The 20622-nt window shown below is 41.7% G+C and overlaps 1 protein-coding gene and 1 long non-coding RNA gene across 16 annotated transcripts in view; one reads left to right on the forward strand and one right to left on the reverse strand.

The window, feature by feature from the left end:
• On the forward strand, window positions 1–18679 carry LOC309353389. 6 transcript variants are annotated; one of them, XR_014161776.1, is made up of 5 exons: window positions 1–3243; window positions 4243–4358; window positions 11584–11638; window positions 13866–13938; window positions 17212–18679. It is a non-coding gene; the product is annotated as an uncharacterized lncRNA (long non-coding RNA). The 6 variants fall into 6 exon arrangements; XR_014161777.1 differs by having other exon boundaries at window positions 4247–4358; XR_014161778.1 differs by lacking the exon at window positions 1–3243 and adding an exon at window positions 3397–3529.
• The window catches only part of ZMYND11 (zinc finger MYND-type containing 11), a 102273-nt gene continuing 99841 nt past the window's right edge, over window positions 18191–20622 (reverse strand). For all 10 annotated transcript variants that reach the window (XM_081882391.1, XM_081882395.1, XM_081882394.1 and 7 more), the window contains one exon: window positions 18191–19073. In XM_081882391.1, coding sequence (XP_081738517.1) covers window positions 18951–19073 — 123 coding nt within the window. In that variant the 3' untranslated portion in view covers window positions 18191–18950. The remainder of the gene's footprint in view (window positions 19074–20622) is intronic.

A 20622-nucleotide genomic window follows, 5' to 3' on the forward strand; every position in this document is an offset into this window, starting at 1 on the left:
CAGCTCATATTATGACTGAATTGTTTTGGTTTGCTTGTTTTTAAATGTCCATAAAAATCTTTTCCAATATGAATCCATTACTAATTTTAAGCCATTTTCTATCCCATTGTCTTAGGAAACTACATTGTGGTACGAGGAAAATACCCAAAACAGCACCTTCTCAAATTTAGAGTTTTAACAGCTTTCTCTTCTGGAAATGCTGAAAAGGCAAAGGCAAAAAGAGCCTTTGATTATTAGTGTTAGAATGAACAGAAATTTATAAATAAGGTGTATTTCGGCAATGAGCTTGCAGATATCTTTGTACTAAACTAAAAAGATAAAATAAGTTAACTACTTCTGTAATTATGTACAAAACCTTTAATTTATTTTGATCTCTTTAGAAGTATAAAAGAGAAACATTCAAGAATATTAAGCTCTTGTAATGTTTGCTAATATAAAAAACAAAGGGGTTGTATTATCTTGAGTGGATAGTATCACATCAAATATATATATATGAAATATAAATTCACTAATGACAAAAAAAAAAGATTTTAAAGTTTTAAAAGGATGCAGTACTCATCACTTGCATGGTGTCTCTTTTCCCACTGTAGATAATCTAACATTATTCACAAACTTCGGGGGAAAACCGGTCCTGGATTGCTAAGTATCCCTGTCTAAAAGAATCTCCCAGATACCAGCAAGCGAAACCATTTTGCTACCTTTAAAGGCAGCGAGTTAAACGTTGAAGGTCGCAATCCTCTGCCGCGCCTGCACAGAGGGCAGGGCATAAAGTGGCTCCCGTAGCTGTGCTGGAATAAATTCCTGCACCTTGCCCTCTCTTCCAAGCCTGCTTCTCCGCAAGGCCGCTGAATTGCAACTCTGCTGCCCTAGGCCCCTAATTTGCCTCCAGCACTCTGCCACTCACCCTTCCGTAGTCCATGGCTCTTCTCCAGCCCCCTGTGTGCTCTAGGAGCCTGGAGAAGAGGAGGAGCAGCAGCAGTGCTGGAGAGGCAGGAAGTGGGGAAGAGCCTCGGCTTCAGCCTAGGAAGCCTTGGAAGAGTCCAGCCGGCACGGTGGCGGAGACCAAGAATGGGTTCCCGCGAGAGCCATTCCGCCTCCTGCTCTCTGTGCATGCAACGCGGTAGGATTTGCTGGCGGCCAAAGACTCTTCAACAGTGCACTACGAAGGATTCTCTTATTTGCCGCGGAGGTGACAAATATTTGTGCAGGCACGTATGTCCATACACTTCTTAGACGTTAGAAAAGGCAGGTTTGAAGAATATCACTGTTTTTCTTAGCTGCATAACATTGTTGCACATTATTGGTCATTGTCCTTTTTTTAAGTTTGTGGGGGTTTTGTTAATTTTTTTTTTTGGTAAGGACGATTTTCTTGTGTTGTTGGGTTTTTTTGGGTGGTCGTTTTGCACAAGAATTATGCTTTTGTTCATCTGTTTGCCTTCCTGCTGCCCTCTGTCTAGGTTGGGCGAGGGGACGGTGGCGATCCATCCACTTCACACTTTGTAGAAAGCTGTTGTTTTTCAGTAGTCTTTCTCTTAATAACGCATTTGTTATTGGAGAGTAGCTTAAAAGCCGCTCTAAACTATTTGGCACAACCTGGTGCATCTGCTAACATGTCCTTATGCCAAACAGAGGAACTGATACTGGTGTTGCAAGTAATCCCATCTCTCAGTTCCAAAGGGAATCTGCCAATTGGGGAAGAACAGGAACGCATGGATCACAGCTGCCTTTTATTTTCTTTCTAATTTCACTGTCTTCGGATAAATGGAATTGTTGATCTCTTTATTATTTAATTGTTTTTCTCCCCCCATTTTTTTGTTTGTTTCTTTGTTTGTTTTGAAGTGCATATTTTGGTTTGTTCCAGTGTAACCTGGCTGACCTGTGTCTGATTTTTAAGGGTGAACATTAAACAGCAGCAGTCCAAGAATGCTTTTTAAATGGTTTGAAATAATGTTAACTTGCTGACAGAATATGCATGACTAAGACAGAGGCAGGACTGAAGCTACAAGACCTTTATATAACATGTACAAGGGAAATTTTTTTTTGGTCTACCTTTGCAGATTTCATTTGGTTCTGAAGACCCCAAATTCATTTTCCCCCCATTTTTATTTTTGCAGGGGTGGGAAGGTCCTTAAAGATGAGGGATGGTTTTTAGTCTGCATGCAGAATACAGAGCATCTCACCATGGCAAAACTTTTTATTTTTATTTTTTTGGGGTGTGTGTTAATTTTCAGTTGCCCCCTTTTTTCAGATTTTCTTTGCCCTGTGAATATTTCTACCCATGCTCCGAAGACCAACCCTGAAGCATTCTGTCAAAGTGTGGGGTTTTTCTGTCCCCTAAAATAATATATATTTTTTTCTGTTTGAAATGTCAAGTTGCTGTAAGGTTCAGACAAGCCGTTGACTGATTATGAGCATAATTACAGTGTATGAACTAACTTGTGATGATGTCCTTGCTATTGCTGATCTCAGTGCTGCAAAACACAAATTTAGCTGTCATTTTATTAAAGCATCACTTTTAACCTTCACCAAGTCAACTTTCCACTCCTGGGGAAGGGGACAAAGGACTGCAATGCAGTCGTACGACACAGTTAATAACTGATCTCTTCTGCAACCTGCCATCTGTGGTTGTCTAAATTCTCAAACTTAGGACAGTAAATGACGATGAACTGAATTCCTAGTTTTGTCGTGCAAGATAAGGGGAAAGAAACACACGTACCATCAGATTCAGCAATAAAGAAGGATTGTTCTGTATTAGAAACTGTACTGTAGATAAACCATTCATGAGAATGTATAAAATGTTTGTCTTGTGACCTTGTGCTTTTGAAGTCAGACAAAAACCATGTAATCAACCTGATGCACATGCACACTAAAATAAAAAAGGAAGAAAGAAAGAGGGTCCACAATGAACATTTAAACACGAAAACTAATCAAACAGGAGCAGATTCCTCATGGTGCTTGTTTATTATATATATTTAATCCTGCTTGACACTTTACCCAAGGGAAGACTCTCCCTTTTATCAGTTGAATGTTAGCAGCGTTATTTCATAGAGTGTGGTGACTGGTTAGAGAAATTCATGTAACTCAGCCAATCACAGTTTCAAACGAAAATTTTTATGTGCAAACAAAACAGCAACCTTCTTGTATGTTAAACCACCAGTACGCTTTGTACATCTGTGATAACGCCTGTTTTATATTCAAATGAACAAATAAAAGCTTTTATTTTTGTTGCTCTGAAAATATCAGGTTTTTTTATATATATAAAAAAGGGGGGAAATAAGCTAAGGTTTTTAAAGGAGATTTTCCCACCTAACACTTTGATGAAAGAAAATGTGGGGTTTTTTTTGTTTTTTTGTTGACTTGGGATCATGGCATATGTCACAGAATAGAAAATATTCAGGCGCTCTTATAACTGTGTTGAAGCAATTTGTCCCTCTCTTTGGCATCTCGAATTCTGACCTTCTTGCAGTGATCAAGGAGGTATAACACAAAGCCTCTTCTCGATCCAGGACTGTGTTAATGCGTAGAACAGGTGTAAACACTTAGAATCTGGTTTCAGACACGTTCCCATCCAACACAGGGGTTAAATGGACATGGACATGGGATGTTGGGAATGGGGGCCAGCATTTGCCCCCCCCCAGCTCCCCATACCAATTGTTTCAACCAGAGAGGAGAAGCAAGGAAAATTGGGGGGTGAGTTGGCTAGCACTCAGAGAGAGAGAAAATTGCCTTCTGTGAAACTTATGTTTTGACTTCTATGAAACTGGTGTTCTGTTGAGTGTAGAAAACTCTGAGTTTAAAGGAGTGTATTTTGGGGCTCAGACCTCACCTCTGCTTGTGCTTGGTTTATTGGGCCTAGTTATTTGTGCCTCAGACTGACCAATTTGCCTCCTGCGCAATGGGTGTTTTGTGACTGGCCGCAGTCACAAAGGCAGCCATTTTGTGAATGGGTGTCTCCCCTCATGGCAGCCATTTTGTGATGGCGCCCACAAAACTCTCAAAATTCCAAATGTGCCTATCAGTTCTAAAGAGAAAGGGATCTTTGCTGAAGAAGCAACATTCCTCAGTGGGGTTATCCATTGCAAATAAAAATCAGTAGTGATGAGTGCTCGTAGTGATGTTGAGGATAACTTGAAAATGATTGTTCTATCATATTTTGGCTGGAATGCAGTAATACTTAATATGTGTTAGTTGGCTGATATGTAATGGAATTTTAAAAATTCTGATAACATGCAATTGTGTCAGGCAGCATTCGCTAGAGAACATACAGTGGTAATATTTTGGCTGTCGACGGCTTACGAAAGACTGCTCAAAAAGAAATGGATGGGACTTCATAAATTCCAAAGCATATGGATTTTGAGGTAAGACTATACATTTTTTAATATACACACACATACATCTTCATTCACAATCTCAATTTTTTTGGAAGAAATGTGTGGGGCACATATTGAGAGGATCAATAACTGCTGCAGAAGAAGAAGACAATATGGCAGCACGATAAATGGTCCCAAGGAAATGTTAAAATTCTTCTGAATTAAAAAGTTTGTATAACTTTCATGCTACAGCTCACCCAAGCAGATCCTCACCTGTTCTACATGAACAAATGTCTGATGAGGGCTACGGGGGTGACCAGTTGAAAAAAGCGTATGGGGCTCCTGTATCTTTAATAGTTGAGAACAAGAGGGAATTTCATTGGGTGTAGCTTGGCATACAGGTGCAGCTTAGCTTCTTCACAAATATTAAAGTTACCTCTTCTTTTTATCTCACCACCCTACATAGGCAATAATCTAAATTTCATTAAATCATGGCCCTGGCCCAGCTTTAATTAGGCATAATTTAGTTAGCGCTATTTAATAGGTCTACAAGAATATAGATAGGGATGTGCACCTTAAATGCACATTAGATTGTGCATCCAATCCAAAGCGATGTGATTGACTGTGATGTCATTTAGATGCACATCCAGTTCAAACCACTCAGACTGAATCCGGGAGGTAAAAGCCAGGGCAGATGTTACATTAAAAGGGATCTTCCGTTTATTTATTTATTTGCATTTGCAATGGAATGTCTGCAGTGGGTAAATGGGGAAGAACATTATATTTCTCCCAGAAAAAAAGAGTTCTTGAAGGGGGGGAGGTGCTCTCAGGGCTTAGCTGGAAGCAACAGGTGTCTGGACTACCTAAGGGTAGGGCCGGCCCACCCATGAGACAACTGCCTCGGGTGGCAGCATCCAACGGGGCAGGATCTGCCTGCTCCTAGGCAGCCCACCATGCTGTCCCTACAGTGGCCTGTCAGCAAATAGGAAGGGCAGCTAGTCTCCTCCCACCCTAGCGGGTAAATTGTGGGGGATGCCTTGGTGGGATCTCCTGGCAGCTGCACCTGACCAGTGTGATTCAGAACAGGTCCCTTTCCTTCCGCCTGCCAAAGCCTTTGATTCTAATTTCACCCATCAGGTAAAGGTTGATTTGATTCCCCATCTCCTTGTTTCTTCCATCTTCCCAGGTGGGGAGCAATTTGGTGCTTCATTTTGTGGTGCCAAAATGTCTTGGGCTGGCCCTGGCTATGGGTGTATGTTTTCCTAGCTGGACCGAGCTATATTGTGCTTTAAATATGAGCGGAGGCGTTGTACGTTCCAAAGGACATGACATATGTATCTGGGATTTGTATAGCGTACGACCTCCATTTCCCCATTATTGAAAGGGCACCTCTATGCAGCTTACCCCTGACCCAAGCGATACGCAACTCTGGTGTGGAGGCTCTCCACCAAGTTGGTACAGACCGCACAACAGCTGTTGCTGCCTGCAAGTGGTGCTCCTACCTCAAGCCTTGTTTTTGAGGGACACATAAATCAGAATTGGCCCTGAACAGAGAGAATAGTTTCAATTAAGCCAAGGACCACGTGATGGTCAGCTTAGCAAACACGAGATTGCCCTCCAGTGGCCGCAAGCATCCACTGCATCCTTCGCCCGCACCTGTAAGATCGGTGACCAGATACAGTTTTGTGAATAAGGTGCAGCACGATGAACTTAAGGCTGCTTTGAACTGCAATAAAGAAATACAGGATATCCCCACCCCCACCCCAGTCGTGGGAGAAGCTTTTTAGATATGCTGACAAATGCAAGGATTTCTTTTGCACGTGGTTATATTAGTTGTGATCTTGCAGACTGTGGGTGGTAGGCTTCTTAAAATGTGGTGTTGTGAATGTTTGAACCAAGAAGTTGGGGGTTCAACGTGCTAATAAATTTCTAAGGAACATTTTGTGAGATTAGTAATGGCAAAGCAAGCGTGTAAGCTGCAATATAGGAAAAAGGGAAAACCTTTAAAACGCCATGAATCGCAAATAATTAAAGTGAAATGCTAGAGGATGCTAGTACAGGGCAAGGGTTGGATAGATCAGCTTGTGTCAAGCCTCCATGTGTTTCTTCATAATCTCATAATCCACTTCTGTGCTAATCTGCAATTTTTAAAAAATTAGTTAAATATGTACTGAATTGAAAAACAGATACTGAAATACATACTTTATCTCATTGTACATGCTTCTAAACATATTTTATCCAGGGGGCGTGTTTAGGAAGAAGTATAGACAGCCACTGAAGAATCAGTAAGATGATATAACATAAGCTCATAAATCTGTTTTCTTAAATTTGAAAGAGCTTTATTCCAAAATGCTTCTAGGAAAAAAAGAAGAAAGCTAATTGTTGAAAGATGAATGTGGTTCTCCAAAAGAGTTATGGCATTTCTCCCTCCCAGGCTGTAGCTGCTGCCCTGTGCGGTCACCTTGGGCTCCCTAAACAATTATTGTTTGTCCTGATGATTTAAGAGGAGACCTACTGAGCAAAGCCCTTTACAGCGAGCTCTTTATGTAGTTTGACAACGAAGCCTCCTTTTGAAATGAGCACGGGGGATTTCGACTCGCCTTGTGACTCCCGTTCAAAGGGGCCGCTTGGCCATCAAAGGTTGCGAAGGGAAAAGGGGGTCTGTTTTGCCCTCAGGCACCAAAGCCAGACAAGAAGACACAGATTATGGAAGTGAGCCTGCCCCATCTTGGTGCCTGTAGCTCAGCAGGGCACACATGTTGTACGTGCTGGAGGTTTTGGTCCAATTCGCTCCTTCTCATTCACTGAGGCTTTTATCCAGGCAGGCTGAGACATGACAATCTCTGGAAGCTCAAAATCCCAGAGAGAGAGAGAATATCAAGGGGACTTGTGGGCAACCTGTAGCCCGCTGCCTTATTTGTTTGCAGCCCCTGCCCAGCTCCCTGAAGCTTCCCTCCCTTCATTCCCATTAGTTTCCTTATTTTCACTGGGTTAAAGTAAAACCGCCTGCTCATATTCTTCCTCACTAGAGTGAGATGGGTTCTGTTTAAATGAGAATAGTCTTTTGCATGTATCCATATAAATTGCCACATGCAAATATTATGCAAATTGGCGCACTCTATATTGTTACTGCTGCTGCTACTGTTGCATTTCCTCTTTCGTGGCCACCCTAGTATAGCCCAAAGTGGTACAGTCCATTTTACCACTGCATGACTCGTCCATGAATGGATGGGCTCTTGGCCCAAGAGAGACCTGAAAAACTACAATATGGGGTTTTCTCATTACAGCGGCCACTGTAAGGGATAAAAGCATAGCCACAAAGGACACTGGTTTTCATAACACTAATATATGCATATAGATGCAACTTTAGAAATTATTACTAAGCTAAGTAGAAACACACTATGCTACACATCAAGTGGAAGACTGCAGCCAGGTGACCTCTGTGCTGTCCAGGGACTAAGGCAGGGGTCAGCAAACTTTTTCAGCAGGGGGCCGGTCCACTGTCCCTCAGACCTTGTGGGGGGCCAGACTATATTGGGAGGGGGAATGAACCAATTCCTATGCCCCACAAATAACCCAGAGATACATTTTAACTAAAAGCACACGTTCTACTCATGTAAAAACACCGGGCAGGCCCCACAAAGAACCCAGAGATGCACTTTAAATAAAAGGGCACATTCTACTCATGTAAAACATGCCAATTCCTGGACCATCCACGGGCCGGATTGAGAAGGCGATTGGGCTGGATCCGGCCCCCGGGCCTTGGTTTGCCTACCTATGGGCTAAGGTTTAATGGGCACTTTCAAGGGCCCTGATCTCCCTTGCTACTTATTCTTCTTATCTTTAAAACTGGATCAAATAGCAATTCCACTGGGCGGTCAGGATCCTCTGCAGGACACATGGGCACAGCCTATTTAAAAGGCAATAAGCTCCCAACCAAAGACAGTAATAACTGACTGAGCCAGGATACCACCTTGCCCTGCCTGAGTCTAGCAAGCAAGAACAGGACAGTAGGCATTAGATGCTGTACAAGGGTGGGGGAGAGATTTGATTCAGCTTTTATTTATGCACAACCTACCTACCTTGCACTCTCCAGAATAATACACAAACTGAAACGCAAATTATCCAAATCTTGCAATGCAGTTTTTCCAGTCAAGTAACGTGCACATAAATGCATATGCGAGAGGAAAATGAGCATAAAATGTATATATGGGTAAAACAAATTACAAAAAATGTGTAAAAGGGGAAATATAAAAGGGGAAATAGTGCTTTGCAAAAATGTGCTGATTAAGAGGAATCCACACCAATATGCTGCTGAACTTTCATGGAGGCTTGCTTTAAAAAAAAAAAAAACCACAAACTAATGTGGAAATAGGAACTTAAAGTGGGGAAATCAGAAACTGAGAGTAACCGAAATTGACAAATTCACCTATTCTTAATGCTGCCTTAACCGATCTAATCCCTTCTCCAGTCAAGTCTGTCGCTCCTCCAGGGCCACCTGTGGGTTAAGTATATCCAAAAAGGCCTGCAGCACCAGAAGAAAAGTCTATATAGGCCAACAATCTGTTTTTCCATAGGCACCAGCGTTTCCTAGTTGCATCTGCACAGCAGCTGTTATTTAGAGGTACACTGCCTTGGAGGTTTTGCTTAGCAGCGGCTTCTCTGATGCTCGGTGAATTAGTCTAATTTTTTAGCCATGTATGCTAGATTGATGGGTGGGGTTAGGGCCCCTGGGCATTTTTAAAGGGGCATTTCTCACCCCAAACTCACTGGAAAGAAAGAGCAGCAGATCATCTCTTCCCCACAGCCTATCAGAAGAGCTTCATTTCAGTATCTGATTACAAAGCCTTGATATTGCAGGGATGAGTGGAACTAAGAGGGGGGGAAACCTTGCAGTTTGCTTCTGTTTAAAAGGGAGGGGGGGATAGAAACTGATTTCCATGATAGTTCTGATTGAAAATTCATGTGACGATAGGCAGATGAAGCTAATGTCTGGAAAATGTGGCGCTATCGCCGTACTAAGCAACAGCTAACAGCAAGTGTGGAGTCCACACAATGGATAATGACTGGGCGACGGGATGAAATTGTTGTCTGTTGCTACACTAAAAGGGGTTGAGCAATCCTAGAGTTGGAATTATTGTTAGGACGGAGATTCCCTAGTGGAGTAATCACCACTTCCTAAGCTCCCTTGACTTGCGTGGGCCTCTTTGCACGTGAGGTTCCAGGCTTGTTCCCATTCTGGTGGGGGAGCTAGATTTTCCAATTTTCCTTTTCCTCATTCAGCCTCCTCCTCCTCCTCTTCTTCCTAAATCTCCCCTTGACACTAATACAGGCATGGGCAAACCTGTAGCTCTGCAGATCTTGTTGGGACTCCCATCAGCCTTGATCTTCATGCCTGATGGCCAGGGATGATGGAAGTTGAAGTTCTGCAACATTTGGAGAGGCGTGCATTAGCCTGCTCTAAATAGCTCCAGGGTCAGTATGTTTTTCTAGGCTTTCTATGGGCACGTCAGGGGAATGAGGGGCAGTGGACTCCCTTTCTTTGGAGGTTTTTAAGTAGATCATCATATATGGTCTAGTTGAGATTCCTGCACTGCAAGAGGTTGGACTAGATGACTCTCAGGTTTCCCTCCAACTCTGCCATCCTATGATTCTAATTAGATCTTTAATTATGGCATTTATATCCCAACTTTCCTCCAAGGATAAGGCAGTGTACATACCCTTCCCCCTTTTTATGTTTATATTCTGAGAGAATTGGTGACTGGGTAAGTTCTCCCAGTGAGCTTTCTGGTCAAGTGGGCATTTAAACCCAAATCTCCCAATTTCTAATTCAGTGTTGCTAGTGTTTCTAATTCATATAAAAACTGCAGGTGGAAAGCATTATCTTGCCTTTTCTTGGATGTTGTCTGCTAGGATGCATGTGCATAACGTCATGTTAAAAAAGAAAATGTGCCTCTTGCTTCAGAACTGCTGTTTTTACCCAAGCGCAAGGCAAATCAATAGATCCATTGACTAAACCTCTCATAATTTACTGAACAGAATTTATTTACCGTAGCTTGCTTGCAGTGCTAGTTTTCAAAGGGTGACGTGCGAGAAAGCCAGGAGCCAAAGATGGCAGCCTTGCACTAGAAAATGTAACCATGGGCTCCAAGTAGAATGTGCTGGGCTGTAGGGATTGATGGCCTGCTAGATTTTTTCTATGTGTTCCCTTTGGAGCCTTTCTGTTTTCAGTAGTGAGGGGCTGTAGGGCACTGTCAAAAACAAGTCTAAAAATATCTATTATTGGATGACAAACGTTAATGCTAATAATTTTAGGCATCTGAATTAAGTGCTCCCCTGCCCCCACATAATGTGAAAGCGAAGGTCAATGATCCTGAAAATAACTGATTATGGATTACGCTGAATTTTAAAAGAAGAAGAATTGGTAGGGTATAACCTTTGTGTTTGCAGACACAGATGCAGTAAATGTTATCATGCTTCTGTTTCATGCCTGATTATATCCGTGACTGGAACTGCCAATTTCGCTTGCGCTCCTATTATGTGTTGTTGTTGGCTGTTTTTGTGAGAATTCTTCCGTACGCCCTGCCAGAAGTCTTGTATTTACTCTGGAAATAACAGGACTGTTCTTTGGAGCAATTATTTCAGAGCAGTTGCTGTCCTACAGTCCTCTCTCCTGCAAGGTTCAATTTATTCACACAGGCTACAAAGGGTTAGGAAACTATCTCCCCCGGATGCTGTGGAAGATGGTCCTCACCCTTGTTGGGTGAGATGGAACAGAAAGTAGATGCTCCATTCACACACAAAAACTTGCAGTCAAGAAGTGATATATGAAGAGGCTGTCCCACAGTTACTTTGTGGCTGAGAAGGAACAAGAGTTTTATGATCCCAGTTTCCATTTTTCAAGCTCCTTGGGTGCATCTCTTCCAGTTCTTCCCACCCTAGTCATTGGGAAGTTGAGCATGTTTCAGTTATGCTCTGCAAAAGAGTTCAGTGAGATTGGCGAAGGCTCCTGTGGGTTGTGTTCAAGTGCCAGAACAAGTGCATGGGTCTTATTGTTGCAATCGAAACATTTCTAAACCTGAGGATGACCCTGTTGTTATTTTTTAAAGCACTTTAATCTGAATATTATTGGATGTGTGAAGTTCATTAAGCTAGGACTGTCTACAATTTGTTTTTCCAAAAATCAAATCACGTTTGTCTTTTTTGACCAATCTAGTTGACTGACCCATTTTATCATAAAAATAATAATAATTATCACTATGCCTCAATATAGGTTTACGTCACGAGCGGTGTGATTTGCGAATGTGTGAACCTTCCAAGTCATCCACGTAAGTTGTTTTCAACTGTTCTTTGTACCATACTGCTATAAATCAGCCCTGGCATCTTATGGTGAAGGGCAGTTAAGAAATCAAAATTCAATCATCATCACCAATGTGGTACCTGCTGTATGTTATGGACTACAATTCTCCTCATGATGACTAGGGTTGATGGGGGTTGGAGTCCAACTCTGTAGAGCACCAGGATACCTTTCTTGCACTACAGTGTATGGAGCTGAACTTATTTAATTCAGTAGAGAATCAGGGTGTCTTGCTCTTTGCTGGTGGAGTGTTTGTTCAGAAACCGCCAGGGCCGGCCCACCCATGAGACATGAGGTGAGGTGACCTCTTCGGGTGACGTGAACCACAAGGGCAGCAGATACTGATGCAGATTTTTATTCCTCCCCCTTTGTTCCTGATGTAGATCGTCACTCACCCCTTCTTCTCTACCAGGGAGTGTGACACCATTTTGTGGTTTGCCTCAAGTGCCAAAATGTCTTGTGCTGGCTCTGGAAACCGCATACAGGCAATGTGAGAAAACGGCGCCTTCAGTCTAGGGAATTTTTAGGCCACATCTGTGGGACATACTGCTCCAGTCCAAACATTTATTGTTGCTTTAATTTATGCAATTTCCTGCTTAATTGCAGAAGCTGGCTCACGTTAGACCAACAAGTGTGCAAATATATTTAAAAGAATAAACTCATATTTTCCTTCCAACCCTGTAAGAGCATGTTTACACATGGACCCAATATATCTCCACATATACTTGACTGCTGAATCAAGTATCTTTTATATATGAATGATAATAACAACCTCTAAACAGTTTGCATGAAAATAGTATAAAACATTTTGTTATAAATACTTTTTTTATAGCCAACAAACTATAAAAACAAGTAGACATAATTTTCTTGGGTTGTAGTCAACTTTTTACTCAGTCTCACTGAAATTACTGCCAGTGATGTAACTTCGCTTCATTAATTCCAGTGAGTCTGCTTAGAGTAAAATTTAGTTGAATGCAAGCCAAGAAAATTATCAAAATATAGATAAAATCGACTTAATTTAAAAACAAAGTAAACATAAATAAGATAACATGTCTGGGTAGGTCTTGCCGAAACAAATAAGTTTTTGGCAGGTGTCAAAAATATTCACAGCAAAGGTATTGGCCTGCCTGTGCACTGCGGTCATCAGCTCACTGCCTGCCCATAATAAGAAGCCTTGCCTGATGTTAACAGATAGATGCCTCCCAAACGCAGAACGAAATATTATATGCCACTTGTAAAACAAGTTTTGCACCTTTGCCTGCCTGCATGCGCAAATTAGCTGGCATGTGTGTGATCTCTGCACCTTAAGAAAAATAAATCTATAAACCCCTATTCATAGCAGATATCAGAGCAGTTGACAACAGTTAAAACTATACAATAAATGCCATAGAGCCACTTCTCCCCACCTGCGCCCTTTTTGGGTGGTAGGGTGACTACTTATGCCCTGTCAACACAGCCCAACAGGACAATGACAATAATCCACCAACAGCATACAAATCAATATGGCTAACCTGATCCAAAACACCCACCCACCTCACTCACACACGAAAACAAAGATCACCACAGCCAATCACAAGCAAACAATCACACCCTAGGCCAACCCCAACCTCTCTCACCACCAAAGGAACACAAGTGAACAACACAAGCAATGCTGACACCAAACTCTACATACATTAAACATAATAGAAACACCGCCACCCAACCCCATCCCCATCCATCTTCCCTCTCTCCACCCCCTTTCTTTTTTCTTTCTTTTTTCTTCTCCCCCTAATGCCTCAACAAATGAAACAGATTTGTAAAAACGCTACGTGGAAGAAGAAAAAAAAATACGAGGCACTACACTTCTGTAAAACAAGAAAATCCTTAATAAAAAATATTTTTTTTAAAAAAAAGAGGAGCAAAAGTGGACAGGGATTAGCATTGCAAAACTCCATATGCTAATGTTTATGCCTGGATCCATTCCCCCCCTCCAGAATGTATGCTGTAGTTTCCAATGGAAATGCGTGACAGAGCTGGAGGCTGCAGGAGCAAGCAAGCCATGCTTACCCCTGCTCTGTGCCTCTGCTTGGTGTGAGACAGTAAAGTGCAGGAAATGACAGTAGCCCCACAGCAGATCTTGTCCCCCGCCCCCCCCCCCGCCCAGATTGCTTTGCACATTAGCTCACATTTAAGTCATGACTAGCTTAGGTCATTCCTAGGTTCTGATGAGAGTGAAATCCCTACGGATATCTGCTCAGAAGACTCATCCAGTTCAATAGATCTTTCTTCCAGGTAAGTGTGTTACAGTATAGGACTGTAGTGTCAATGTGGAGCTATATCCAGAAAACACTGGCATAGGGAAACGATTGAGCATTCTTAGAAGAATGCTGAATACAGTGGTACCTTGGGTTAAGTAGTTAATTCGTTCCAGAGGTCTGTTCTTAACCTGAAACTGTTCTTAACCTAAAGCACCACTTTAGGTAATGGGTCCTCCTGCTGCTGCCATGCCGCCAGAGCACGATTTCTGTTCTCATCCTGAAGCAAAGTTCTGAACCTGAAGCACTATTTCTGGGTTAGCGGAGTCTGTAACCTGAAGCGTATGTAACCTGAGGTACCTCTGTATTCTTTTCTTATTGTGTCCCGTTCTCTACTAGCTCATAGTTTTTGCACTGCCAAAGCTATACGGACTTTTAGAAAACGGATCTGATTAGTGGAAAATGTCAAGTGTCTTGTGAATTACTTACGCGCGCACAATGGATTCTTCACGTAGCCCCTTTAATCCTAAACTTCCTCTATTAACACTTAAGGAAAGTTAAAGGTTTTCTCATGTGTTAAAAGAGGGGTGTGTGTTTTTTCTACCAACTGCTAAACGTTCTTAGTATATGGATGCCCAGTTCGTTTTTCCTTCTGAGACATCTTTTTTAAAAAGAAGAAGAAAGAATTACTAGCGCAGTTGGAAAGCAGATGTGCCTATATAGGGATGACATATGTGAATTCATTCAACATAGTTAAAACAGGCAGAGGAATCTATGACTACTGTAAGGAAACCCCAAACACGTTGCAAGGAAATGATCCACTAAGCAGTCGGAAAGAAGAGAACTGAAAGCTGAGGATTGTGCACCATCCAGTGGCGTAGCATGGGTTGTCAGCACCCGGGGCAAGGCAAGTAATTTGCACCCCCTAACCCGTGGATTTGCGCCCCCTAACCCGTGGATTTGCGCCCCCTAACCCGTGGATTTGCGCCCCCTAACCCGTGGATTTGCGCCCCCTAACCCTAACCCCCAGATGTTGCGCCCGGTGCGGCCGGCCCCCCCCTGCACCCCCCACGCTACGCCACTGGCACCATCTAAGGGTATCCAATAGGAACTCACTTCAGCTCCTGCCACTGTGAGGGTCAAAATGGCTTAGAGTGTTTGATTAAGACTGGAAAACACCAGGTTCAAATTCTTTTAGCTATTACATTCTGTGGCTAGTTGCCAACTCATCAACAACCTACATCACGGGGTGGTTGTGAGGAAGGGGTTGGGCTTCCTCAAGGAAAGGAACATACATACTCAGTACAGTCATACCTTGGAAGTTGAACGGAATCCGTTCCGGAGGTCTGTTTGACTTCCAAAACGTTCGGAAACCAAGGCACAGCTTCTGATTGGCTGCAGGAAGCTCCTGCAGCCAATCAGAAGCCCCGTCGGGACATTCAGGTTCCAAAGAACATCTGCAAACCAGAATGTTTGGGAGCCAAAACATTCGACTTGCAAGGTGTTCGCGGTTCAAGGTACGACTGTATAGAAAATGTTCTAGATATTGTTCCACACTACATGTGAGAGGCCTTTCTTAACGGTGGCCCCACAACTCTGGAACTCTCACTACAGGTAATAAATTTAAAATGACAACAACAACAGGTTGCTGCCTGGGGCAAGGCGCGGGTTGAACATATTACAACAATCCTGACCCAACTGCATTGGCTACCAATTAGGTTCTGAGCCCAATTCAAAGTGCAGCTGTTGTGTTTTTTACCTCTTTAACAGGTCTTTGGCTGATTGACAACCAATGCCCTTTTTAAATGTGTTGGGAAGGAGGGAATATTGTGTTATTCTTGTTTTTATTATGTATTCTGTAATTTTATCTTGTGAATGGCTCTGAGACCTGTGGGTATAGAGCAGTGTACAATAAATGCTACTACTAATAATAATAATACAGTGGTACCTCGGGTTACATACGCTTCAGGTTACATACACTTCAGGTTACACACTCTGCTAACCCAGAAATAGTGCTTCAGGTTAAGAACTTTGCTTCAGGATGAAAACAGAAATTATGCTCTGGCGGCGCAGTGGCAGCAGGAGGCCCCATTAGCTAAAGTGGTGCTTCAGGTTAAGAACGGACCTCCAGAACGAATTAAGTACTTAACCCAAGGTACCACTGTACTACAACTCCTCTTGGTTCTGTGATAAGTTTGCAAAATGACCAGGCTAACCTTGAGCCCTGACTCCTCCACCCACTGTGAAAATGGAATAAGCATGAATGTGTATTAAGGCTGTGCTAACAGTGTGGATTATGGGCGGCGCAATACGTTCCAAGAGGCCAAGCGTAGTAACATTAACAGCGAAAACCACAAAGCCTTTGTTGCCTTTTCAAATACATTTATTAACCAATGTTAACACATTTAATGACTCTATATATTGCTAGTCAGAGCAGCTTACAAAATGCCAGAATGCAGCATAGAACTGGACAGCCACAATGAGTAAATTACAATGTGCATAGTGGCTAAGCTCAACACTTTAATATAGCTTTATGATTTGCAGGGGGGGGGGAAATATTTTTATTTTTATTTTTATTTTAAATCAATATTCCTAAAACAATTATATTTCCCCCCTAAAACTTATACAAAAACCAGGCCACAATTTTTTTTTGTTCTTTTTCTGATTTTTTTTTTTTATATAAAAAAGGAAACACAGTTTTCACACTGTAGTAACTTGAAAATGTGCAACCGTGTCAACAGAGACAAAAAGGGAGAGGAAAAAGAAAACCCCAAAAAGAACACGAATCGTACTTTCATGCAGCTATCAGTTAAATATTACATATCTTGGAATGATTTTACACCAAAAGAAAAAAAGAGAGGGGGGGGGGAGAAGAGTTTTCACACAAAAACTTGCTTTTTATAGGGTTGGACCGAAGTTTATTTTGTGTTGGGTAAAATAATCAAAGGGCGCTTCTGAGTTGCACTCAAAATAGTGGTGAAACTTCCTTTATAGTTGCAAAGCAGAGCAACGAAAGCTCATTTTCTAAAGGATGTGAGGTCACTGAGATAAAGCTGTTACAGGTGCTCACACAAACCTATAGCAACCTTTTCTGAATGCAGAGACCCTGATACTTATAAGGTGTTCCTGGACCTCCACGATTTCTCTGCATATATGAATGAGGCAGTTTTTGCCTGTAAAAGATCGTACGTGCATACTATTTGCATGTGCAAATATCTCTGAATCAGGGGGAAAATACGCCCATCTTACTACCATATCTGATTTCAGTGGTGGTAACAGCAACTTGGAAATTATCTCTTATGATTTTCAGTTGCAGTGAAGATCACAGACAGCTTTGCATGAGCTTAATCTACCTACTGGCCCTGACAATACCCAGTGAAAACTAAGAGAGCTTTTTCTTCCATTTCCATTGTGTTACCGCTTTCAATAAATATCCAAGAGCTAAATAAATATTTACAAATTATTTTTCTACCTTGAAGGGGGAAAAAAAAGAAGAATGCTACGGGTTTAATGGGCATTAGTCGAGTCTAAGACCACCTTTTTGAAAAAACCCCTAAAACGGTGAGAAGCTTTGAAAAAAAGTTGGTTAAATAAACTTTACACCTATTATTAAAAATTGTCTCTGAACATGGATGCAATTTATATATATATATATATATGTATATATATGTGTGTGTATATATATACCTATACATAAAACAAAACAAAAAGGAAGGAGGGAAATCAGTTTTCAACTATCGATCCATTCCTATTGGTAACGCTTCTTAATCCAGACATTCCGCAAAAGACAAACTTTTTACAAATCACAGCATCTTTTAATACAGGAAAAGTAACATGCATTATTCTTCATTCTAAGTATAGAGATGGCAATAACCAATTATTACAGACATAACTGCTTCTGTGAAACTTAAGTGCTTCCCCCATCCCCCGACTTTAATTAATTTACTGTTGGGTTTAGTAATTGTAGATTAACGGGCAGTCAAATAACATTCCATATGGTGGGGAACTGTGCAGAATGGGGGATTGTAAGGGGACAAATTATTAAGCCAGTTTTCTACTTATGCTTCATCCTTTTAGCTCCATATGTGACTAACGATGCAAAATTGGGTGTCTTTCCCCCCAAAATCTTTTCTTTTTTGGCTTCCATTTTACAAGCATTCATGTTGGAAGGAGGATGAAATGTGCAAAAAATTTAAAATTTAAATATTATTTTTCTAAGATCCAGCTCAGCAAAAAGGCTACCCTAGTCCCCTGTGATTTTTTTTTAAGCAATAAGATCAAAGCTAATATTTCTTTTTGTTATAAAAGCTATATATTGAAAAAAATAATCATAGTGAAACAAAACACAACCGGGGGGAAATCGTTTTAAGAAAAAATATGCAGGACTAGTACCTGCTGTGTCAACCCTGTTCCCAAAATTCAGTCATATACCCACTGGCACAAACCAACAGATAATGCCTTTAAACAGTAAATTAAGCTGAACAAAACCAGCTCGTGTGATTAACAGGTAAATGTTACATCAAGGTAGTATGCTTTTTCTTTCTTTCTAAGCAGTTTTAAATGTCTTACATTCAGATCTCTTTAAAATGTTCCTGTCATTATATTTCTTCGTCTCTACGAAACCTAAAAACTTCGCTTTCATTTTTATTTTTTTTAAATTTGCTGAAAACCCAACAAATTGTCTAGGTTAACAATTACAAAAAAAGAAAAGAAAAAGTAGAAGAAGCAGTGTGCTCCAAGGCTGGGATTCAAATTGCCTTACGGACAAAAGGAAAAGGGGGGAGAAGAAAAAAAAAAGGAAAAGAGGGGATTTTTGAGAGGAGCGTTAAAACACAAGACTGAAAATTTTAACTGTGCAAAAAGTTCTTTACGAAAAAAGTGTTTTAAAGGCTGGTAGGGGGGAGGAAAAAAAGAGGGGGAACGAATTCTAATCAACAATTCTGACCCCTTGGGAAACAAACTTTAGAAATGAAACAAAACCCAAAAAAACCTGCTGCGTCAGAGGATAGCACTGCACTGGGGTGACTCCTTCGCAGAGGAAGGGGGCTTTCATCTTTTCCTGCGGCAGGTGCGTTTGTGCTCAGCGTGCCAATGTTCCTGCTGACACTTGATGGAGCAATAGGAAGTGTTCCAGCAGCAGTGATACATGGCCTCCTCTTCACAGTTGTAGCACTGAGGGGGAGAAAGGAAAACAGCAAAAACAGTCAAGTGAAATTTAGGCGCACGGCTTCTCAGTGCCCATTGCTCATCCTGCAGCTGCCTGTCGGTTCAGGACCTGCCTCCCCCCCCCCCCAAAAAAAAAAAGAAAAACACCAAACCCTGATGCTCTTTGGTTTCTGGAAAACGTTGCAAGTTTGAAACCTGCCCACCAGTTCCATCTGGTGGCACTGGGTTCGGATCCAGATTTAGGGCTGACTCACAATGCATCCTTTGGTGACTTGCAAATCAATCAGTGAACTGGCACCTCTGAAAGCAGTTCTTTTTTTGTTCAAGGTGGGATGGAGGGTTTGTTCTGTGTTCTTCGCACATGCAAACCACCAAGTAACAGACATGCATGACAATGCTGATGACCTCTGAACGTTCATAGATTGAGGGCAGACCAGAACTAATATTATCTAACATGACAGAGGATGACTTTTAACAGGCATCAGGCAGTGCCTTGAGGTTCTACATTTCATGACAGCTCCACATCTTAGTATTTTCAATTTAAACATTTTTATCCTGCCTTTCCACCCATACGGTACTCCACGGCGGCAAACAACAAATGACACAATACACACAAACAATTTTTTTAAAGGGATCAATGCTAACGAAAGAATAAAAACGGCAAAAAGCGGCCAAACAGCATCAAAAGAAAGCATCCTCCAAAACAAAGAAGCAAGGATAGCAGCAGCCAAACAGGTCAAGCGGCGTCAAGATGCGGAAGAGCAGAAGCTTAGACAGGTAGTTGAAAATAGGCAGGGAATGGGGCAAGCCAGCCTCCCATGGAACAAGGGCCAAAGTGCCAGAAAAGCCATGCACCACCTGCCCAGGTTTCAGCTGTAGGTCTAAGCAAGGGGACTGCTTACTATGGAGGAGGGGGCTCTGTGACCCTGCAGGTGTCACTGGGCTCCTACTCCCATCAGCCTCAGGTCCATAGCAGCCATCCTGCTCTGCAACAGAATGATGCTCCAGGAAAACAGGATAGAGCTGCCTTGGCCTCTGGCGAATGAACTGCTGCAGCTCTGTTTTGGTTGGCCTCTTACTCTTCCCGTCACTTTTGCTAGCTGCAGATATTCTACCGTTAGGATTTGCCAATCTTCCGTGTTGGGTACTGTTGTGTTTTTCCAATTTCTTGCTACTAAAATTCTGGCCGCCATTATTCCATACACGAACAATGTTCTTTTCGATTTCCCTATTTCTTTTGGCAAAACGCTTAATAAAATTAGACTGATCCCTGTATTGTATGAATATAAGTTCGCAGGGAGGTAAAAAGAAATTATATAAGAAATATGTAACCGTGCGGTATGATGTAATGGATAGATAAAGTACAGTGAGATTAACTGGAAGTCAGTTTTAAATTTCTTCTCTATAAGTTTTATAATTGTGTTCAGTATGGGGAGTATATATGATGATAATTATATTAATCTTCTTGTATCTTATAGTGTGGTGGTTTGTTGGATTTTTCTGTTATTTGTTTGTTTGTTTGTTTACCTGCATGTACGTCTGTTTTCTCATAAAT

The sequence above is a fragment of the Podarcis melisellensis genome (genome assembly GCF_964234715.1).
Source record: "Podarcis melisellensis genome assembly, chromosome: 12".
NCBI lineage: Eukaryota > Metazoa > Chordata > Lepidosauria > Squamata > Lacertidae > Podarcis > Podarcis melisellensis.